We start from the raw sequence: 23,117 nt of genomic DNA on the forward strand, positions 1-23,117 counted from the left end.
GGGTGCCGAACGCAGCAAAACGAGTGATCGTGACCTAGTCTTAATAAACGAATCACGCTCTCAAATATTACAAATTACAAGTCCCATAATATTAATTGGAAATTCCACAGCTGCGCATTCCATTTCCGTCGCTGAATACTTATGAGATCATAGACGGATATTGGTCCTTAGTATCCGGGTGTAAATATTTTCCAGTTCGGGACGTTAGACGTCTGAACGCAAAAAATCAATGCTAGGTTCTAAATCTGTAACCATATTGTATATCCGCGACACCGCGTAGGTGACCTATAGGATAAATCATGCAATACGGATCAGAAATCGCAGTATTGTGCCTATAGACATCGCCGCGGTTTGCGCAGCCTCGGATCGAGTTGATCACGTTGAGCTGTATGCCAGGGGTTTCATTATGGCCCCACTTCTTGGTATAAAAGCAGGCCTGGGTAGGACCATAGGAGAACTGTAGAGAGATCTTTTCAGCAATTCGATCAAGCTTGTAAATTTCATATTCTATACTCGAGTCGATATATTTGGATCCAGATACCTTAGTTCTATACCAATTTCACTAGTGATAATTAAACTACTAGTACATACATACTTCACAAAATCACAAAATGACATCTTACACAGGTAAAGATCCCCTGAGGTTATAGCTGCCTATATCGATATATTTGCGAAGTATTTTAATTCCGAGTTTCTAACAAGAGGAAAAATAGAATATAGTAAAATCGCTCCTGAGTTTGAGCAGATGCTTAAACTTATACCGAGAGACGACTCTGCAAACTATAGTCTCGAAGATTACCGTCGAGTCCTAGATAACTTGGCTACATTCCCAAACACCCTCTATTCTGGTCCCAAGGACTGTGAGACCAATGATACTGAAATCCCAATCCGCGATGGAACTCTGATCCCGGTGAGAATTTATACACCAAATGAAGCTGCGAGGGCTGCAGCTGGGAATCAACTACCCTCTATCTTATTTCGTAAGTGAATGATTCACCAGCAATAACCCCGAAATGTGAAATCATATTAATATTGGAAGCAGACTTCCACGGTGGCGGTTGGGTCGGTGGAAACCTCGAATTCGGCCACCCCCATTGTCTCTGGTACGCTAGCCATAACGTTACCGTCATCAACGTTGGCTATAGATTCTGTCCCGAAAATCCATATAACACTCCTCAGGACGATAGCTATGGAGTGTACCGCGCCGTTCTTCACGCAGCTGATAACAAACTGCAGGATCAACTCAAGAGCTGGGGCATTCCAGAATTTGACACTGAGAAGGTCTATCTGTATGGTACTTCAGCGGGGGCGCAGATTGCAAGCGCTTGCGCAATTATCGATATCGAGAATAAGCGGACCGGCGTAATCAAGGGACTCTTCTTGCATGGACTTCCGGCCGTTGATGTACATCTTTTCCCAACAGAAAAGATTTCGAGCGATCAAGGAACCAGCATTGTACAGAATAAAGATGCGCCGTTCGTAACTGCTGTCGATGTAGATCGATATATCGCATGGAGGAATTCACCACCTGAGGCGGATAAGTATTTCAGTCCGTTGGTTGCACTAGACGATGAATCCCTTAAGCAGTTTCCTAAGGTTTATCATGAAGCTTATGGTATGGATGTTTTAAGAGATGGGCAATTGTTGTTTGCAGAGAGAATGAAAGAGCTGGGGGTTGATACCCGAGTTCAGATTCATAGTGGGTATGGTCATTGTTTATTTTCAACTGCATGGATGTTAGAGGGGGCGAAGGTAGCCTTGAACCAATTAGAAGAGGCAAGTCGGTGGATGGGGGTATTTAACTAATATCGAAGTCAACGAAGAGTATACACTAGATCTGACACGGTAGTAGAAATAGAGTACGTTTGGATGTAGCACTTGAATAAAACTTGATTCTTAGTCTTAGTCATTTCACCGTGCAGGCTTTAAAGCTTTGCGGTTTGCAATATTAATCATAATCCAACATATTCATTAATCATGCAATTCGTGATTTCCATCTTGCGCAATTGAATTTATTTCGAAAGGAACTTGGACGCAAGTCCGAGCAAGTCACCGGCACCGAGACCACCACTGCTGCTACTGTTGCCACCGGATGAACTACTATCCTTTCCACTCTTCAAGTACATCTTGAGAGCCATTTCAGCGGCCTGGTTAACGGCACTTTGCTTCTCTTCTTGCGGCTAGACGAGCAATAGGATGTTAGCACTATTTTCGTATTGATTGAGAAGACAGAAAGGTTAAGAACGTATATCATACCTTTCCAGACATCATCTTTGCAGCTTGACTCATGGCAAGTCCAATAAGTTGGTTCTTGTCCTGTTTTCCACCGCCACTGCTGCTACCGCTGCCACTGAACATCTTTAATGCCTCCATAGCTGCGGCGGCACCAATAGTACCGGAATCATTGTTGCTGCTGCTATTGCTATTGCTTCCATAGGTATTCTTGTGAGCCTTGACGACCCTGTCTTCATCGAAGTCATCGGTGTTGATCTTCTTGTTCTTTTTCTTATCGCTCAAGAAACTCAAGGCAGTAGAGAAAAGGCTGGTCTCTTCATCATCGTCTTTGTCTTGCTTGCCAGATTGCTTCTTTGCTGTCTTCTTGGCTTGTTCGAAGTCGTCATCGCTGTCATCGTCGTATCCGTGGGTGCCGCTACCTTGTGGACGACGATATTCTGAGTTTCCGTGGTTGTCTCTACGGTCATCCCGTCGGTCATCGCGGCGGTCATCACGACGGTCGTCCCGTCTGTCGTCCCGGCCGTAGGATCCAGAGCCTCCATGGTCTCGACGGTCTGAGTCTCGGTCATCACGACCGCCATATCCAGAGTTGCCGCCCGAACCACTATATCCAGAGTTACCACCAGAGCCGCCGTATCCAGAGTTTCCTCCGGAACCACCATATCCGGAATTGCCTCCGGAGCCTCCGGAGCCACCGTAGCCAGAATTGCCTCCAGAGCCGCCATATCCAGAGTTACCCCCAGAGCCACTGTAGCCTGAGTTCCCACCGGAGCCATATGATCCACCGCCACCGGAGCCGCCATATCCAGAGTTACCACCACCATAACCGCCGTCATTTCGACGGTCATCGCGTCTATCATCACGTCTGTCATCGCGGCGGTCATCATCACGACGTCCGTAGTTATCATCACGTCTGTTGTGGTCGTCATTTCGACGTCCACCGTCGTCCCGTCCGTAACCACCACCGCTTCCGCCGTAAGAATTATCACGATCGTAAGACATCTTGAATAAAAAGAAAGGTTTTAATTGAAAATTTTCAAAAGAACCTAAACAGAAGGATTTTTGGCGTAATGGAGATTAATTTTGGTGATTCAAGCAGCGGAAAAAAATAATAATAGCGGGGTAAAGAGGGGCTTTATATAACACTGGCGGCCCAGCAGCCTGGGCGGTGACGTCAAGCTGATTGGTTACTTGGCTGCAGAAAACACCACTAAGAACCCCGACAAAGACTACGCGGCCTGGTCTCCAGACAGCTGAAGAACTGCATTCCATCGACGGAGCTTTTCCGTGTGGACCTGAGGAATGTGGCTGGCAGTTCGGAGTTAGTGTGTTATTGTCTGGTGTTGAGAATGCATGGCATTGCAATGAGATCATGTCAATTGTTACCGAATTCCGAGCTAGTCGGTTTTCAAACTTCTTGAGCCCCACCAGTTGCTGCACGCCAGGACATGGACAGCCCGCGCGTACACTTCAATTACATTGATCGATTTTGATCAATTGAGTCTCGCGGATTTATATGCTCTCAAACTTAACTAGAAGCTTAAGCCCCGCGGAAATCGGTGGAGTCGTAACGTATCGCAATGGCTGCCTCGATCCAGTCCCTGCGTTCGTTAGTGTTCACGACATATAAACGGGCGCTAAAGGCCGGAGCATTAACATTCGCCGAGATCGAAGTTCATAACATAGCTCACGATGGAATAAATGTATGAAACCGACCTTCTTTATCTCATCTATTTTGATTTTCATTACAATAAGTTACTAACATTGAGAACTTTACTTGTTCAACAGTATGAAATCCGATATGCTCCAAACCTTCTCAAAAAACCCATGGCCGCACATAATCCATCCCATTCTACCCCTCCAAACCCAACTCCAAAATCAAATCCCTTCTTGCCCCCAAACCCAGCTCTCTATGTCACAGCTGTCCCTCGTTCACATTATCTCGTTCTAAATAAATTCCCGGTTATTCCCGGTCATTTTATTTTAGCGACCACCGAGTTCGAGAAACAGGGGTGTCCTCTAACAGTGGGCGATCTAGAAGCAGTTCTAAGTGTCCTAAAGGGTTGGGAGAGTGATAACAATGACCAAACGGGGGTACACGATGAAGCGGGAGAACATCAATGTTTATATGGGTTCTTCAACAGCGGGAAGGAGTCTGGAGCCAGCCAACCGCATCGTCATTTACAATTTATACCGTTAACACAGCCAGAAATGGACGGACTCTGGGCGAAGCAGATATTTGATGCAAACCCCGGCGAGAGTGGTGTAGTGGAAAGTAAGGTTGGAGACCTGAAGGTTCGGTATCAAAGTAAAGTCATGTATAAGCATTACCTTATGAAGATACACGAAGGCTGCAAACCAGAGGAATTATGGGGAATGTACTCCACTCTACTATCGTTGGCAGAATACACTCTATTACATCCCACGACACCTGCAGATGTTGTGCTCAGAGAGGTAGATAAACAATGGGACTCAATTTTGACGATGCAGAGACCGATGGATGTCGATGTATCATTTAGTTACAACATGGCATTCACAAAAGGGTGGATGGGGATTTTACCAAGAACCACGGAGACTGTATATGTGGTTGACCAAGACGAGGAGAGCGGTGCAGTTGTGGATGGAGTTGCAATCAAATGTCCAGGCTTGAATTTGAATGGAACAGCCATGGCCGGGATGACATTGGTACGAACGAAAAAAGAAATGGATGTGGTCCTAGCTGATCCAGGACACATCGCGAGGACCATGGGGGGTATCGGAGTGCCCCAGCAGGAGGCTCACAGGGCTTCGCTATGAGATTTTATAGAGCAGCACCTTAAGTGTTTTCAGACCAGCATTTATCCTCAGTAAACATATACAACGATACATTTGAGGCGTTTGGATAATTGGTTCAGAGTTCGTTAAATGACCCCAAGTTATTAATTATATGTGATTACAATGCAATAGAGTCGAGCCAGCGCTCTCTTATGTACTTCCTTAGGTAGATTTAAATATTTCGGCTGAATCCCCGCCGATATCAAGGCCTTCAATTCTGGCTTTCCCTTTCCTCTTCTTCTTTTCATTGTCCCTCTCTTCTCTTAAGCACGCTTCTAACCGGCTGCATAGTCTTGTGAGCAGCCATTCTGTTTCACTTTGTCTACTCATCAACGGACTATTTTCCCCCAGCCAGTCATCTTTTGGGTGTCTTTCAACTCCCGCCTCGCCAACTCTTGGTGCCGGTTGGATCCTCGACCTCGGGTCTTGCATATTAATGAGTTTCAGGTAGCTAGACCATTCTTCGTAACCATATTGTTTGGGCGAATTGCTGGCAAGGTCTGGCATAAGTTTCTGGATCGAAAAGGCCAGATCATGGAATAACCTTTTATTCCGCTCTTCCCCACTCCCAGTATCACGCTCCTTTCCCTCTCGGTTGATCAGCCCGGTCCCTATCCGTTCCAATGCCCTCTTTTCTTCAATGTCCTCCTCGTCGTCATCTCTTAATTCTCGGTGTCTCTGTTCTTCCCGCTCTCTTTGTGCTTGTTGAAATTTCTCTGACCCTTGTATCCTCCGTTGTCGTCGCCTCTGCGTTTCTGTCTTGAGCCATCGATTCCGGCCACCCAGATCGGGCAGCTTTTCTTCGGGTAAGATTGTCCATTCGCCTAGCCATAAGGTCACATTCTTGATAATAACGATGATGGTATCGCCGAGGTTAGAGACGAGTATAGTCATCATTGGAACTGCGAGAAGAGTCCATATGACGAAGAATGGTTTTGCAGAGTTCGACGTCGGGGTAAAATCGCCATATCCAATTGTCAGAATTGTGGTGTAGCAGAAGTATAGTGATTGAAAGTATGTCCATTTCTGGTCTTTCTGTACATATACGACTCAAATATAAGCTCCTTGAACTGTTATAGAGTTATGAGGGTTTTTAGCTTACCTCTGCTTCCATAAACACAAACGCCCCACCAAGCCAAAATACCAAGAAGAACGTTACAGACGTACACAAGCTCATCCACTTCCTCTTTCTGTCCGCCCTATCCTGCACTTTTCTCATAAGCTCGAACCTTTCTTTCTGGCTTTCAGCTCTATCCACCACACCGTGCTCCCCACCGTCAACAATGACTTCTCTCTGCTTTTCTAAAAGCCTTCTTCTCACTTTCCTCTTCCCTCGTTCTAAAACCAACCCTCGAATACTACTAACGATCAAACCAACAGTTACAATCCCAATCGTAGCATACGGGAATAACAGAGCTCGTCCGGCTTTCGTGGTAAGCGTATAATCCCCCAGCCCTATGACCAAAAACGTCGTATCACAAAAGTAAATTCCGTCGAGATACGCCCATCCCTCAAGTTTTGCAAAAACACCAGCGCCGAGGCATAACCACCCCATCAGGCTCATAGTTTGTAACATTAACGTGCGCTGCGCTATCGTCAAGGTGAACTGTTTCGCATATTTCCCAGTTAATACGCCAATATAATTCCCGACTAGAAGTGTCGCAATAAGGAAGTATAGTGATGCGGCGATGATGCCATAATAGAATGCTTGGCTCCAAGTGTGATTTTCTCGAGGGACGGAATACAAATATTGGCGGTAACAGGCTAGGAGGGCGATAAGTAAAAATGAAGCTAAGTACCAGAGGGTGATTGTGATAGGTTGGAGATGTGCGGATCGTATGCGCCTGGACAAGTTTAGGAGGAGTATTATGTTTGCTGCAAACCCGCAGGCAAGGGACACAGCGTTTAGGGCTAACGACCAAGTAGGGTCCGAGATTTTATAACTGTCGTCAAGCGGGGAGAACGAGTTTGGAGGAATATAAACTCCTGTAAGGAATTCATTAGTCATAATTCGTTTACTTTGATATATATGCTAATGAAATGTATCTTACTCACTCCAGGGCACGGCTAAGGCACAGATTGACGTTACATTCGCTATAGGTCCTAATGTTGCTGAGATTAAAGGGAACGCCGTGCTTAGAAAAAAGTACACCCTATAACATCAAATTTGTAAATTAGCATTTAGCTTATTTTCTTCACATATCACAATCATAGCCTGTAGTTTCGAGTTAGTATAGCCTTACCCGGGTAGTTGCTCATCTTCTTCTCCCTTTCTCTCCATCTCTTGAAGCTCTCTAATATTCTCTTCCTCATCCCCACCCACATTTGGCCCCGCCAAATCTCCTTCAACTTCCCTCATCGGTGAGCTAGAATTTGTACTTCCATTTCTAGTGTCAGGACCCCTTGTCTCCAGCCCAGCATCCCCACTCCTACTTCTCCTCACATTTTCAACTTCCTCTTCCTCGTCTTCTCTCGAATCATGACTAAATCTCTCCCAAAAACAAGACGTCCTATGTGGCGGCCTTGACGGTCCTATTCCTACATTGTCCTTCTGAGAACTCTGTGTCGGAACACTATTAACAGAACTCGTCTCACTGTTAGGACGTGAGGACCGCTTGTTGTTGTGATTATATGTGGGAGAAAGGAATCGGTTGAGGTCGGGTTCTCTTGCGTGGGACTCAGCCAGATCTTTAATGGCCTCGTCGGCGCCTGCGTCGTTCATTTCTTTTTTTTTTCGATTATTTTTTTTTTTTTGGTGTGCTAGGTTTATTTTCCCGCCTGTGCTACCGATTCATTTGTGAGATGATGGTTGAGGTCGTTTAAAAATGGGTTGGAATGCAATGTTTGGCAGCGTTGTCGTGTCTAAAATATCACAAGATGGGTAAGTAGTAGTTTAGCGAAGGTGCCTCCCCGCAAAGGAGGGAGAGGGAGAAGGGGAAAAAACCCGAAAGCTGAGGAAACAGAAAAAACAAAGATCTAAAAAGTACACGAAATGACGGTATGCGGTTAGAATAAATATGCAACCAGAATGTACTTAAAAGGAAGTATCTATAGATAGTCTCTCACCAAAACCGCACCCAAGGAACCGGCCAAAAAAGCGGAGACGGTACAAGGGAGCGGATCCCTTCAAACTGCAGAAATTCCACCATCACCCTAAGCTTTTTTCTTTGACACTTTTGCCCACAAGCACTTCCTTGGAAACAGCAGATGTAAGTACTTACATACATATGCATACTGGGGGGTTAATGTTCTCCCCCAGGGTTTCTTTTCTACGAATATAGAAAGACCTGCATTCCAGCAGCGCGGGTTCATGTACATGTACTGTTCAGCTCACAGGATTTTTTTTCTCTTTTCTTCTGGGCGAAAAGAAGACGCAGGATGACGTATGGTGGTGTGGGGCGAAGAAGGAAAGGTCTGGCGCAGGGACCGCCGGAATGAGTTGAGCGTGTGGTTTTTGGTTGGAGTGTTGTAGACGGGATGACGTTCCCGAAGGCCGATAGGAAGGAAAATGACGGGAAGCGGTAGGACGGGGGTAGTCTGGCAGGCGGATAACAGCCGTTTTCTGGTATATGATTTCCATATTTAGGCCCAAGAGAAGTATATATTTGATTCGCCGATTAGCTTCGATTGAAGCTGACGTTTTTGGATTATATCGTCGCGACGTCGCTCTAGAAAACTTGTGTTACACAGCATTGCATTGTATTGCTGGTGGGAATTGTATGGTTTCAATAGTAGACAAGGCTTTAGAAGGGGGGTATCGATATCGATATCAACTAATTTATAAATAGTGAAATACCGGTGCTCGAATTGTATGTATCTTTATGGGGATCGGGTACTTAAGCCTACAAATGAGAACTACTTATCGAGTTTATTTTAAGATAAAGCATAGGTAGAAATGACAGATAGTAGATCTATCGATAAATTCATGGTGTATAGACTATGGCTAAATGCAATTCGGCCTAGGATCTAAACAGGAAATATATATAGTATGAGAGATATATACAAAACGTTCACTAACCCTTCGATCATATCATAACTAAAAAGGAAATCCGCTAACCGCTCATAGCTCATAAATTCCTAGCCCCTAGTCTCGATGGATATTTAAAAAGAAAAGCTCAGCGGAACAATCAACGCTGGCTCAACCGGCTATACAATAAATATCTCATTTTTACTCCTTCATAGAAACGTGAACCTTTTCGTCGTCGATGCTCCTCTCTTCCACGTCGCGTGCAGGCGTAACTGTCTCGAATGCGATGTCCATGCGATCCCTCTGGAATAGATTGACGTAAACTGGGAAAGTAGTCGCCAAAGCAAATCCGATAAATGGGACCAGCATAGCAAAATGGGTCGATTTACGGTCTGCAACCTGTGCGAGGATTTGTGGCCAAACGGCTCCACCGGAGATCGAAGAAACGAGGAAAGAAGCACCGATTTTAGTATGACGACCGAGCTTCTTGATAGCGAGAGTAAAGATAAGTGGGAAACAGCATGACTCGAAAAAGAAGACGACGTTGAGGAATGAAAGACCTGCTGTTCCTCCGATGTTCATGGACAGTATGGAGAAAACGCATGTTCCGATGAGGAAAGTAAGAAGAACATAACGAGGCTTGACGAATTTCATCATTGCGGCACCGGCGAAACGACCAATGGCGAAGAGACCTTGAGCGACGGCGAGAAGATTTGCAGAAGTTGCATGATCACGGCCGGTTTCGAGAGTGTAGTTGATGAAGAAACCTGCAACTGCGCATTGGGCACCGACGTAGCAGAATTGAGCTGCAACACCCCAGAAAAGAGTAATTTGCTTCCTCAAAGGTTCGACTTCCTGGGAGAGCTCATCAGAAGTGGCTTGGAGTTCCATATCCGCATCGGTAATCTCTGGGATTGGGGCGAAGAAGAATGCGAAAGCAAGACAGAAGACGAATACTCCAACACCGAGATAGACCCATTGGACGTTCTTGAGAGAGTTAAGATCCTCAGTATTCTTGAAGAAGACATAGGAGCCGAGAACTGGTGCGACGACGGTTCCAGTAGCCTGGACAGCCTGAGCAGTTGATAGTCTGATTTCGGAATACTTTGGAGGACCGCAAGTTGCAAGGTATGGATTCGCCGATACTTCGAGTGTCTAGAATAACCCATTAATTTTATGCTTCCACTATAAGAAATTACAATTTCATTGCGGATATTTCGAGTTTACTTACCGACAGACCCCATCCAACAATAGCCATGGACCCGCAGAACCCACCAAAAGACGAGTAGATACCAGAGGGCCAAAAACAAAAGCATCCAATACCAAAGATGATAAGGCCAGTCATGAAAGTAACCTTGTAACCGAATCGTCGCAATATTGGCCCACCAAAGAGCAGAGGGAACAAGAAGTATGCGCCAAAGTATGCACCCTGCAGGGCAGAGCTCTGACTCTTTGTGATGCCTAAAGCACTCTGGAAATGGGCGTTCAAAACATCTAGAAGGCCGTATGCGAAACCCCAGAGGAAGAAAAGAGTAGTAACAAGAGCGCATGGAAGCAAGGACTGTCTAAGAGTCAATGCCGCTGCACCAGTCAATTCTCTATCGCTCGCGGCTGCGCGCGCAACAATTGGGACACCTCCAGCCATTGTTGAGATATATCTATTAGAAGATAAATGGACTGTGTTGGTATAAGGCTTATATATGTGCGCGGAATGTTGATCTCGAGAAGGGCGACGGATTAGGAAGCAGCACGTCTGCCTGAAATCGGATTGACGGGCTTTTGTACTGGAAGACTCGAGGTCCCTATATAGATTTATAGAAATAATATATAGGATTTTAAAACCAAATACGTCCTATAAAGCCAATGTTGCAATCCCGAGAAGAGCCGCTGTTGCCGATGCTGATGGAGAAAAAAAAAGATACCATGCGAGAAATTGAGGGTCATTTTATACATCGTCATGATATCAGTACCACCTCCTTGATTGGGGAAATTATCGTCGGCCGGAGAAACTAGAAGTCACCATCCCCAGGTGTAGCGGCCTACGCTACCCTCTGTTAGTCGAAGGTCGTTTGGGTCCCCCGCAACCCCAAAAAACCCCAAAGTCTCAGGAAAACTCAGTTGCCATCATGAAGATAGTAGTGGTGGTGGCCATGTGGGAGAGTTCCCCAGATGCAGGATAAGGAAACAGGTAGTTGATTCCTTAGTCCCTGGCCCATGCAGCATGCATCACACTAAAAAGCCCCGAAAACTCTGTCGAAAGGCTTAGCTATCTTTGGTTGACGACCCACGATTACAATGTGTCGAATGGTAACTTTGGCGAACTATCGCTTAACAATGGTACCCATTTCGACCTAAGATAAAGTTGTGGAAACCGCCGAATTAGCTACCGAGACTGAAACCCGATAATATCGAGAATGAAAGAAAAACCCATGCCCAAAAGGTCGCAAGCGCGGAAACATTTTCTGCGATCTTGGCTAGGCTGTTGCCAATCTTCGACAAGTCCGGGTTGGCCTCCGAATCCTGCAGCGAATGGTAGCCTCGAGACCAGGCACAAAGCAATTGGGGATCATGGAGTTATCCTCGTCCATGCGGTAGTTAGGATGCACAATGAGATGTCGACATGTCATACCCGCTAGGCCGGAGACTTGTACCACCAGCGATATTGAAATCATGCGATGTCCTCCCGTGTATAGAATATTGATCTCTGCGCTGATCTGTAGATTTTTGGAGGTGCTTAATTACATGCACATGAACGTGAAGCGAGGATCATGTATACATATACTAAATATACCATGAGATGTGACTACGGAATACAACGATGCAATAATCATGTATATCGAACAGCCAAATCAATTTACATCTTCAGTAAACCAACACATATCTACAGACGTTGTGGGATTATTTTGATGTAACACAGGGAATTAATTTAGCTTCGTCTCCAACCTCTCGCTTCCCCACTTTCGACGACTAGACCCCACAGACTCACGACACTTCTGGTTTCGTCGTTATAAGTCTTTGCCTTTGGCTCCTATTTTCTCCTGTCGACCGACCAAGTCTCCGTTCCGTCTGATAATGTGTATGAGCTCACGACGTTACAGTAAAAAGCTTAACCGCCGGAGGCAATGTCGGCCTCGAGGCCTTGAGGTCTCACTTCGAGATATGTGGAGATTCTAGATCCCTGGCTGAGGGGAAACACAATAAAGGCAGCACCCAATAAAATGCTCTAGAAAAAGGCGCTAGAAGGTCTACCATGGTGAAAATTCTTCTCGAAGCTTTCCATTTACGGTTAGTGTAAAGCTTCCGCACAGGCCCCAATATTCAGCTCTGACCTTAGGGTGAGGAGTTCGAGGAACATCTGCCGAGAGAAAATCCGACAATGGGGCGCCAAAAATTTTAAAAGTCGAGAATTTTCACATTTGTATTATCAAATATGTCTTGCATGCGTAGATAGCAAAGCTTCAAGATTTCCTGAGAAGGTTTAGAGTCCGTATTCGCCCGTACGTCGATACAATTGTGGGCAGAATGATTCGATGCCTTTCAGTATTTGATAACTCTATCAGGTAATTCTAATATTTCATCATTACATCCTTATCGATCGATATTAAAAGTCGTTATTCTTGGCTGACGAAGAGATATAACTTTATTGAAGAATAAGACATTAACGGTGGCGATATATTTTCGGGAAGCCGATATTGTCGGAGCTCCAAAATATAACGCTTCTCCGCACGGCCATTCTTACAGAACGGAATCGGCTATACTATCTCTTCTTCGCAGCCCAAAGTGCACTACCGCCCCAAAAGTCAGAACCTATAACAGAACCCACTATTCCATCCACATACATAGTCCAGAGCATTAAGGACTTGGGGTCTTAAATTCAACCGTAGTCCCATGGTTGATTGCGTTGCATCCAGACACAATTGATTACTCCCCCGGTCCCTGCAGCACCGCAGGAAGAAAGCTCAAAAACCGTGGTCCCTGATGACGACTGGTGTCTGGTGATAACAGCCTGCGATATAGTCCAGTCGGTGTGTTCCTGGTTTGTCGCTTTTGTATTTCCAGGTTTTCCGTTGATACTGCATCAAGAACCTAGTAAGGACTGAACCAGCGACATGGCTTTTGGATTGGGGGGCTGTGCTCACAAATTAGGGTTTAACACTTGAAGAATTCAAGTGATGAATTGATGTGAACCACTAAAGTATCTTCTACAAATGTAGGTTAACCCCCCGAGCGAAGGAAACAATTTGTTCTTTGAGGGTTTTCTCTTAACTCCATTAATACGACAGCTGACCTTCGCTCAGAATTGGGTAAGTTGTTTAGTCCTTTACCGTCCTGAAGGCCACACTCAATGCTGCTACGGTCGAACGAATGAAATCACAATGCAACTGGCGACTGCAGACTATTCGAGGATTAATGGACTGTTCGGTAGTTTTAAGATGTAGTAATTGAACCAAATTATCCTCAAATTTACGAACACGGTTATTAAATTACACGAAGCAGAGGAGAATACAAGGAACCGCAGGATGTCAAGTTCTAGTCTCACCAAGCTGCTGAAGAACGCGACCGCGAAAACTCATATTCTCGCAAGTCGCCCTGCACGGTTTGATCCGAACTTAAACCCTTGCTGCCCCTGCCTCAATACGTGCAAGTCCAGTGGAGACCCACCATTCAGGTCCTTCCAAAAGACGCTATGACCACCTCCTCTCAATGGCGTGTTTGGTGTCCCCCTTGCACAACCTTGATTTTCCTATCACATGAGCTTCAACAAACCTGGATGATAGCACTTTAGGTGGTGTTTCAGCAGACGTACCACACAGTAGAATGCAGCGTGAAGCCAGTAGGATGTCCTTCCTAGTCAACAGGTTTATCCGGGTTTTTGGTATTCTATGAGGCGATCACCTTTCACTTCTCTTCACGGATACATTATTGTCAATTAATGCAATTGAACTTTAACATGGCACAGACTTTCTTCGAGAAACGAGGTGGATCCATGAAAGTACAGATGAGCATATTATATCGTAAGCAAAAATCCTGCACATTCGAGTAAATACTTAGCATTCGTTGGCAAATCACAGAAGTAGGAAGCACACATCCGTGGGTCTCAACGGCTAGGCCAGCTTCCGTAACAAATGACAGTAAGAATAATTGAGGGAGGGTTCTAAGAAGGCCCTCCCCGCGGAATAGTAGCCATTTGTGTTTATGCTTGATTCATTGCGTGCCTTTCTCTATGAACATTATGTTTTTTGGTAGTCCCTCTAGCCTCTAGAACAAATAAAAGAAATATATCGCTAAAAATGCCCGAAAATGACCCATATGAAAAGAAAAGAAAAATCCCTAACCAAATAAAAAATAGCTTTATATGCATCTCTTGTCGCATTCGAAGAATTCCTCGTTGGCATTGCTGCACGTTTTGATGACATTCTGCACCTCCCTAGTGTATGAAGCCATTGCACCGGAGGCGTCGAGATCCCACCACCTTCCGCTGCCCATGTCTAGCCAGATAATGTCGACTTTCGCTTTATCGAGAACAGTCTTGACGACCACTGGTTTTCCAGTAGTCGGATCTTTAGCTGAATGGCCGTTGCCCATTATTATCGTATCTTCGGTCAAATGCTCATCCGTATACCGTGCCCTGTTGTTTAAATACGTAGCTTCCACAAGGCGTAGGCTTAGAGGGTACAAGCTGGACGGGTTGACGATTCTATAAGCTGGAAATTCGGGAACGGTTACGTAGTCCGACGCCCCTGTTTGCGCGTTCTTTCTAGCTTGGGTTAAAATAGCGGATGACGGAAAGATGAGCGTTCGATAGCTGTCCATGGCGACTTTGGCGGCGAACCCGATTATCTTCGAAGCGTGAGATGCGTCGCCTTCCAACCCCTTTACTGCTAGGAATTTGCGTTTTCCACTGTAGTAACTTTCAACATCATACCAAGCGCCAAAGTTCCTTGCGATGTAGCTGCGAAGACTAGGTTCGACACATGTCATATGGACGACCGCAGTTTCATTCTGAATGATATTCATAGCAGCGTAGTTGTTATAGTTCTTTGATTCCCATTCGATCATGTCCCCCCAACCTCTGAACTCTTTAGAACCAAGGATCTTCATCTTCAAAGTTCCGTCTCCGCTGAACATCTCAAAAGCCATGACGTTCATAAGACTGTTGAGATCCTGGTCCCCGGATTCCTTCCAGTTCTTTTTTACTCTTTTGAAGAATTCCTTGGTTGGTTCATTTGGTCGGGCGTAGAAGAAGCTGGCGTCTATTCCCTTTGCTCCCCTGGCAGGGCCTGGGAAAAACTGAATGTCCCAGTCGGGATCGCTCAACGGTAGCATAACGCTAAATGGGTCAATAGATCCCGTAAGATAGACATCAGGGTCTATGAAGACGAAGCTAAACCTTTCCCTCAACAGTTGGGCGCTTGCAGCAATCTACAAGAATCTTAGTTAAAAAAACGGCTTAATTGTGTTGGGGACCGACAGGTTCTACAAGAGCTCGGATCGGAATGAAAGGGCTTTCCTTACCTTGACAGAGTTCTTATTCATACCGACAACATCGTAAGTGAAAATCTCTGGGGCATCAAGACATGCCTTCTCTAGACACAATACAAAGAAGTTATTTTCATTCCCGTACTTTTCAAATGTCTCGTGCATGTTGAAGGTTAAGGCCATCTCGGCGTTGCTGGCAATCATAAAGATTAAAGGTTCTCCGGGGAAACGACCAATTGAACGAAGCCACCAGACAAGATCGAAATACGGAAGATGTGTCGAGCCTGATTCATCTAATCCAGCTCCCTTATCTGACTGAGAGTCTTGCGCGGGAACTGACGAGGACTCTGGGGCGACGATTGATGTTGATAATGATGTGATATCGATACTCTGAGTATTCGTCGCGGCTGGATCAACAGAAACACCTCCTTGGACGCTGTCATCGACGTCTTCAATGCCATGGAAGACACGAGGAAGAGTGGCTCCATAGTTCCAAAGAAGATACATCGACACCGCCAGCGTCGTCAAGCAAAACGCTAAGAAGGAAGTCCGCAACCGACGCATCGTGGTAGGCGATGAGTTCTTGAATAAATCGGGTAGTTCCTTTACAGAATCCATTCTGGAAAAAAAGCGGCGTGGGCCGAGTTCTCGTTTTAAACGTTTTAAAAAAGGATCGAAAGGAAATAAAGGATAGAAGCGAGCGGAAACGCAGCCTACCGCCTCAGCAGCAAGGTCCAGTAAATGCAGACCAAGAGAACTGGAATAACGGATTTCATCGACGAACGTACGACTTGACAATCGCAGCGCAGAGATAGTTGCAATAGAAAGGTCGTACCATGCAGGCCAAGCACTGATTAACCCTCTTTATCTCGGTGGGGCCTGCCTATATTACTTAAAAGTGTCGATTTAATATAAACTATTATCGCCCCTGAAATTTTCTCCACTTGGAATGCTGCCGTTTATACCGATTATACCGGTTTCAAAGGTGCAGAGCAGAACTGGCATTGTCCATGTGCCCTTTTGACCAGCCAAAAGGTCTCCCCACGCAAGCTTTTGAAGGCAGGTATCCTGGTTTTGGGGCTTTCTTCAGCCCTGGTCAGGTAAACTGAAAGGGTGGGCAGGAAAACTATTTCCCGCTAGCCAGAATCACCTCATCGAAAAAGTCAACCAAGATCTTAGTAGCACGCCAAGACGTATGCATTTATGGCTGAAGACGTTAAGACACGATCGGGAGATCTTGAATACGTAGATTTCAGCCATAACCGTGTAACGCAACGTTAACGATTCATGCCAGTGAATTCAAATACCCTCAAAAGTGTGGGAATTTGAATAAGGCCGGCAAAATTGGCATTAACACCGCATACTATGATTATCCGAACTCCGAAATCTGGTAACGTACGAGAGACGGCCACGGCGGCGGGAAATCCAGACCGTGTGGCGCGATTATATTCCGATAATATTTGACTACGACTTTATCGCGATATCCATTGCATCTGACGAGTTTTGAGTATATAATACTAGTAACTAGGAGAATAAAATTAACTATATCGGCTTTACGCGTCGAAAGGTATAAAGTCAGAGCAATGGTATATACGAAGTTACGGTAACGAGATTACGGCCTTGAGGCCGTGAGGGAACATTCGAACAAGTTCAAAATCTAAGTACAAATCCGCAGCCAATTACTCGATCCGATATCCCCGCATGTTCGTTCCCAGCGAACGGGCGCGAGCATGAGCGCCCCCACAGCTCATCAAATTCCCAAAATGCAACATCAACGCGAACTATATACATATACATAACTGGTAGAAGACTAGAGACTAGCCATAACAATTATGATTATAGCGCACGTAGCGATATCAAAATAAAGATAAAGAAGTGACTGCAGATATTCCCTAAAGACTGTCCAAAGGTCGCTTGAAGAAAGCACATTTCAATTGATCAATGTGAGATATATTTGTGAGTGGTTTCCGAACCATCATCGTTTAATTTTGGTATACTTTCTAGGCTTCTCTTAAAATTATAAGGGCCAGATAGTCCATGGCCACCCCATTCGCCGAAAGTATACCTGCGTCGACTATCCTCAAGTTCTTCTTCTTCAGTTTCTATTAAATCCGGTGGAAGATGATAACCCCACTGAGGTGGTGGCATATTTCGCCCGGAGTCTACAGCCCAACGGGTCGCACCCGTACTAGAGCCCTCTCCGCCATTGTCATCAAAATGGGGGTCTGGACCCTCAAGCATAAATGGCTCTGCAGTGTCGGGCGCAAGTTGCCTTGACGCCTCCGACTCCATATGCCACTCCTGCCTGGCTTCCTCTTCTTGCTGCCTCGCTCTCTCTTCATCTACTCTATGCCTGCCCCCTTTGATATATTGGTGGTGACCAACCCTTTCGAGCAATACGCCCGGGGTCCCTTCAGATGGGTCAAATAACCCTTCCAAACAGTAGCAGCCTGGAATAAAAAGATTAGTAGATATCTTAATGGCTAGGGTGAGAGACAGAGAATGCGTAAAGGTTTTCTGAAAGAGGAGGAATTACCGAAAATCAACTGGCAGCCCCGAGCAGTTTTATCATCTGGGCAGCCAGGCGTACCGCTCGCTTCTAACTGCCAGAATCCCCCATCGTCTGCTTCTCCGATTTTGCATTCGCATTCATGGCACTGTTCGACATGGAAATCCACATACCACCGTAGATTTTTTCTACCAATCTTTCTTAACATCTCTCTCCAGTCTGGATAGTTCGCTGTAATGGGGAAAGCTCGCCACCCATCCGCGGCATCATTTTCCCTGTACATCTCCGGTGTTATTCGTAGAAGATCTCGGAAACTCAAGCATGCGGTTGTTAATTCTGCGGTGTAAAGTGGTCTGGCGCCACCACCTTTTCTGGCATCTAGCACATTCGAAGCGTTACCTGTGCGGCTCTCAGATCTTTCAGTAGGAAGAGGGGAAGGTATCGTCCTAATTAGAGGTCGTAAAGGTGTCGTATCGTTGTTGATAGATAGCCCTCTTAGGGCTATTAGGTCTCTCCTTGAAGGTTCTTGCTCTAGTGGAAGGCCTTCAGAATATCGTAACAGTTGACTTGCTAGCAGTAGCATATAGGTATTCGTAAGGAGTCTGTAGTAAATCATGGCGGATTCTATACAACAGTGATATTAATTCCATGGGATCTAGAAACAGAGCCTTGTACACCATTACGTACTCGTATGTTTAGTGGAATACTCTTCGAGTACTCACTTAGATGACTAGCTAAGGAAGCAATTGCGCTAGCTGCTATTCAGAAGAGGGGCTTTAGGTGACATTTTATACAAGAGAACTCGGTTTTAATGTATGCTACGGCTCTATCTTTTGAACCGGGCATATTATTCTGAATTAGTACAGCGAAAAGGTTTATAAACCATATACGCATACATAGCTAGAAAATGAGAGTACTAACCTCCCGAGTTGCGATGTAGGCCGTTGCAGTGCCTCAGTGCAAACATTAGGAGATGCCAACGGGTTAATGCATTAATGCAGATGAAACAGATTTGGTTGATGTGCGTAAGCGGATCAACTTGTGCAAATAGGATTCCGCGCGCAGCTACCCAGCAGCATCTATGTTATCGACCCGATAACTCCTTGAATACCAGCTGCTGTGTATGTAGTAAATTTAACTCTCCTACAACGACCTGGTTAACCGGTTGTGGCGGGCATGCAGTTAGCGCTATAGCTTTTATGTTCCTACATCTTTTATATCGTATACGTATATATATACACCAACTGTACACCTCCTAGGATCCTTTATCCCTACAGGATCTATGTTTCAAAAAAATATATATAGATACTAGTTGCGAGTTTAAGTTGTTAGTATAATCAATGTAATAATTTACCACGGTAATCAATAGTTTGGGCGCTAAAATATAAATCTTTTACATTGAAGCCGTGGTTATATTAATATAATAATTCCGCAGTATATAGAGAGCTAGAGCTAGAGCTAGAGCTAGGGCACTGATCATATGACATATATATATAAATCTGCGTATTTTGTCTGAGATTAATCGATTAGGTTAGAATTGCAAAGCTTAAGCTTCTAGCTGCAATTTTAGAATTCGAATCCAATTATTCGCAAGGCACCCGCGTTACTTTTAAATTCTAGGGTAGAGCTATCCCGAGCTGGTTTATATCGCTTAGGAACATTGGAATTAATTAGCTGGGATATCTGGATACATGCATGTGCTTTGTTCCCAGCTTTCGACCACCGTGGTGCACATGGTGGAGTCGTGGAGATTTACCTTGTGTTGGGACCTGCGCCGCATAACGTTTATAACGTTAATAGCGACGAGCTGCGCCTCCGTCTGGGACTTCGAGGCGACAACATGCCAGCCCCCATCGCATGGGTATGCATGGGTATGCGTAATCGACCATCGTCTATACATTTAAATTACTGTTGAGGGGGATCTCGACAACTTCGTGCCTGTAGCACATAATGCATAGCTCTCGATTGCCAAGTAAGTCGACACCCTCCAAGGCGGCCTAAGCCCACAACCGAGTCTCTGAATCTCAGTCACATTTCTAAGTAGCGGCATCCGATTCGCGACGGGCCCCCGTCCTTGATCTTGAGTGGTGCCGTGACGTGACAGACTTACTTAGATTTGGCTCTAACTTGTCCTTAGTGCGTAGGTTTAATTTTCCATTGGGAAATTGATTAACACAATTGTATTAATGCTTTACTCTTTTCGTCACAATCCGCCAGGCTTACAGCCTTGAGACCGCTGGATATGATATAATAGCCCGTTGCTCCGACCGCTGCGGACGGTGTTTCAATGAACATAACGTTTTTCGTGAGACGAATACATCGCCCGAATTGTGACGAGCGTACTTCGATATTAACTTGGTTAGGGAAAATCCCGATGTTCTAGTCATAGACTAGGGCTATATAAAGGCAGAGGGAACAGGACGTCCTGTGAGTTAAAAAATCCATTGCTAGACCAAAGCACTCAGGCAAATCAATCCTAATTCTACAAAATGAGGCTCCCAAAGTTTCCGATTCCGGCAATGCAATTTTTAACGTCTTTGACCTATCTCTCGTCTCTAAGGATATTTGCTGAGGCTACTGGTAATAATCTTGACGACTGCAAATGCCAGCCTTCTCAGCGATGCTGGCCAGACTCTCACGCCTGGTCGCGGCTTAATAAGACTACAAATGGTGCCCTCCTAAAAACGGTTCCCCCAGGAATTGTCTGTTATCAGGGCCCTGCATACGACAAGGAAGCCTGTGAAAAGATCAGTGAGGAATCCAAGTATCATACTTGGATTACCCAATCTCCTTTCAATGTTATGCAGCCCGGCTGGAATGGAAATCCATGCCCTCCTACCGGCGGGGCCGAAGCAAATGGAACCTGTAATACACTTCTTGGGTCACCAGTCTACGTTATCAATGCTACCAACCCCAGCCAGGTTGAAGCTGGTGTAAAGTTTGCGAAAAAATACAACATTCGGTTGATCGTCAAAAACACCGGTCATGAATTCCTCGGCCGGTAAGTCAACTTGCACCATCGTACATTCTCTACTGTTATTTTGAACTAGCCCGCTAATTATATCTTCTCATAGATCATCCGGTGCACATTCGCTGAGTATCTGGACCCACTACATGCGGGATGCTGATTTCACAGAAAGTTTCAAACCGAAAAAGTGCTCTAAAGCCAAAGCCCACTCGGCGGTCACGATTGGCTCTGGTATGCAGTGGAAAGATTTGGTTCTTCTGGCCCACCCACATGGCAAACTCGTTGTCACTGGAGGTAATCCGACCGTTGGATGTATCGGAGGGTTCATGCAAGGTGGGGGCCACTCGCCAATCGGCAGTAAATACGGCATGGCTGTAGATCAAGTCCTCGAAATAAATCTTGTCACGCCGTCGGGCCAATATATAACAGCCAATGAATGCGAGAATTCCGAATACTTCTGGGCTTTGCGAGGTGTAAGTTCAAACCGAGTCGGCCCTTCATTTATTGAAATTATCGCAACTTGGGATCTATGCTGAGACCAACCGGCTTAAATAATTACAGGGAGGTGGCGGCACCTTTGGCGTAGTCACAAGTGCAACGATTAGAACATATCCGACACAGCCAATAACAGTTCTTAGTCAAAACTTCACTCTTACGTCTGACGACACTGATATTTGGTGGGATTGGATGGCATACGTTCATTCTGACATCCCTCGTATTTCAGAGGCAGGTCTTATGGGCTACTCTTTCATTTTCGACAACGGGACTGGAAAAGTGGGTTGGGCTGCTGCTCTGACCATGGTTAATGGCACTGCTGAGGAAGCATCAGACATACTCAAACCACTTTACGCCAACCTTACCAATGGCAAATACAAAGATCATATTATCTACGACCAACAGACATACACTTTCCCAGACTTCATGACTTACTTTGTCAACTTTTTCCGTGCTGAACGGGCAGGAAGCACCGCAGTTCTACCTAGCCGCCTCCTCGATGCTAGAGCTTTAACCGAAGACCCAACATTTTTCGCTGCTACCTTGAAAAAGATGTGGAGTCCCTATGTTGGTGCTTACCTTGGCCATATTGTTGGAGGACCTGGAGTCGCGCAGTACAAAAACGTTGACATGGCGCTGAACCCCGCCTGGAGGCGAACATATAATCATTTCAGTGAGTGCCACCAATATTCACGCTGAAGACCATACTTTGCTAAGTTTTTAGTTGCCGCAACTGGCTGGGATACACCAGACCTTCGAGATGCCGTGGTTGACCACGCACGTAATGTGCTCGAATATAACCTTCGAAAACTTGCCCCAGAAACAGGACAATATCTCAACGAGGTACGGTTAGGTTGTGTAACCATGTTGGCATTAAATAACTAGAACAAACTAACTTTCAATATGACCAGGCACTGTATGGAAGCGAGGGATGGCAAGCCGCCAACTGGGGCTCCAACTACCCGCGCCTTTTTTCATTCAAAAATAAAATTGACCCAAACGGTGTATTGTATTGTTTCAACTGCGTTGGCTCAGAGAAATGGGTGGAAAGTGCGAATGGGTCTCTGTGCCGTGCCTCTTGGGCTTAATTTGAGGCCTTTGGGGTTATTTTGACGTTCTTACACCATTGAAACATGACACAGTACGTCTAGGATTACCACACTACAACATCGCCACAGCATCATCTATTGTATCCTGGTGCTAGCTTGATGCTCGCTTACTAAAGTGGCTGTGCAATATAAAATGAGTTTAGGAGATCTTGTCATGTTCTCAATTCCCCTTTCCCCGACATCATGTCAAAATACCTTTATATATAGGTACTACATATACCGTTTTGTAATCAAGAATATCAAGAAAATCCATACTAATTTCAGCATCCATACGCGTATATTTGATCAATTGAGAGTACCACAACTGGTACCCGATTCTAGATGTTATAGTATACTAGTATACGGTTAACTACCACAGCGAAACCAACCGTTGTGAGGATGAGGCGAAGTTTGCAACTTAGCATAGATTAAAATCCAGTTCTGTATAGACGTTCAACGCTATCTAGCTGATGTTAAAGGAAGCGATTTATTGTGGAATATCCTTGTAGATTTAAATTGGACAAAAGGAGGTGACCCGCTTTGATAAATGCCTGAGTTCTC

At 45.3% G+C, this 23,117-nt stretch overlaps 8 protein-coding genes across 8 annotated transcripts; 3 read left to right on the plus strand and 5 right to left on the minus strand.

Annotated features, from left to right (window-relative positions):
• Window positions 1-611: 611 nt before the first annotated feature.
• AOL_s00076g527 (uncharacterized protein) lies at window positions 612-1,806 on the plus strand (the record flags this gene model as incomplete). Its single annotated transcript, XM_011123079.1, has 3 exons — window positions 612-627; window positions 714-980; window positions 1,043-1,806. 3 exons carry the CDS (start codon window positions 612-614, stop codon window positions 1,804-1,806), a joined length of 1,047 nt encoding a protein of 348 aa, XP_011121381.1.
• A 206-nt stretch (window positions 1,807-2,012) lies between these two features.
• AOL_s00076g528 (uncharacterized protein) lies at window positions 2,013-3,237 on the minus strand (the record flags this gene model as incomplete). Its single annotated transcript, XM_011123080.1, has 2 exons — window positions 2,013-2,180; window positions 2,257-3,237. The coding sequence occupies 2 exons, from the start codon at window positions 3,235-3,237 to the stop codon at window positions 2,013-2,015; spliced, it is 1,149 nt and encodes a 382-aa protein (XP_011121382.1).
• Window positions 3,238-3,815: 578 nt separating this feature from the next.
• Window positions 3,816-5,031, plus strand: AOL_s00076g529 (uncharacterized protein; the record flags this gene model as incomplete). The annotated part of the gene is made up of 2 exons (XM_011123081.1): window positions 3,816-3,938; window positions 4,024-5,031. The coding sequence occupies 2 exons, from the start codon at window positions 3,816-3,818 to the stop codon at window positions 5,029-5,031; spliced, it is 1,131 nt and encodes a 376-aa protein (XP_011121383.1).
• A 180-nt stretch (window positions 5,032-5,211) lies between these two features.
• On the minus strand, window positions 5,212-7,771 carry AOL_s00076g530 (uncharacterized protein; the record flags this gene model as incomplete). The annotated part of the gene is made up of 4 exons (XM_011123082.1): window positions 5,212-6,084; window positions 6,152-7,035; window positions 7,105-7,202; window positions 7,293-7,771. 4 exons carry the CDS (start codon window positions 7,769-7,771, stop codon window positions 5,212-5,214), a joined length of 2,334 nt encoding a protein of 777 aa, XP_011121384.1.
• Window positions 7,772-9,217: 1,446 nt separating this feature from the next.
• On the minus strand, window positions 9,218-10,661 carry AOL_s00076g531 (uncharacterized protein; the record flags this gene model as incomplete). Its single annotated transcript, XM_011123083.1, has 2 exons — window positions 9,218-10,171; window positions 10,248-10,661. The coding sequence occupies 2 exons, from the start codon at window positions 10,659-10,661 to the stop codon at window positions 9,218-9,220; spliced, it is 1,368 nt and encodes a 455-aa protein (XP_011121385.1).
• A 3,707-nt stretch (window positions 10,662-14,368) lies between these two features.
• Window positions 14,369-16,114, minus strand: AOL_s00076g532 (uncharacterized protein; the record flags this gene model as incomplete). The annotated part of the gene is made up of 2 exons (XM_011123084.1): window positions 14,369-15,439; window positions 15,533-16,114. The coding sequence occupies 2 exons, from the start codon at window positions 16,112-16,114 to the stop codon at window positions 14,369-14,371; spliced, it is 1,653 nt and encodes a 550-aa protein (XP_011121386.1).
• A 1,320-nt stretch (window positions 16,115-17,434) lies between these two features.
• On the minus strand, window positions 17,435-18,621 carry AOL_s00076g533 (uncharacterized protein; the record flags this gene model as incomplete). Its single annotated transcript, XM_011123085.1, has 2 exons — window positions 17,435-17,946; window positions 18,033-18,621. 2 exons carry the CDS (start codon window positions 18,619-18,621, stop codon window positions 17,435-17,437), a joined length of 1,101 nt encoding a protein of 366 aa, XP_011121387.1.
• A 1,873-nt stretch (window positions 18,622-20,494) lies between these two features.
• AOL_s00076g534 (uncharacterized protein) lies at window positions 20,495-22,556 on the plus strand (the record flags this gene model as incomplete). The annotated part of the gene is made up of 5 exons (XM_011123086.1): window positions 20,495-21,006; window positions 21,080-21,446; window positions 21,535-22,141; window positions 22,193-22,311; window positions 22,380-22,556. The coding sequence occupies 5 exons, from the start codon at window positions 20,495-20,497 to the stop codon at window positions 22,554-22,556; spliced, it is 1,782 nt and encodes a 593-aa protein (XP_011121388.1).
• Between the last annotated feature and the right edge of the window lie 561 nt (window positions 22,557-23,117).

Source organism: Orbilia oligospora (assembly GCF_000225545.1).
Source record: "Orbilia oligospora ATCC 24927 unplaced genomic scaffold scaffold00076, whole genome shotgun sequence".
In the NCBI taxonomy this organism is placed as follows: Eukaryota; Fungi; Ascomycota; class Orbiliomycetes; order Orbiliales; family Orbiliaceae; genus Orbilia; species Orbilia oligospora.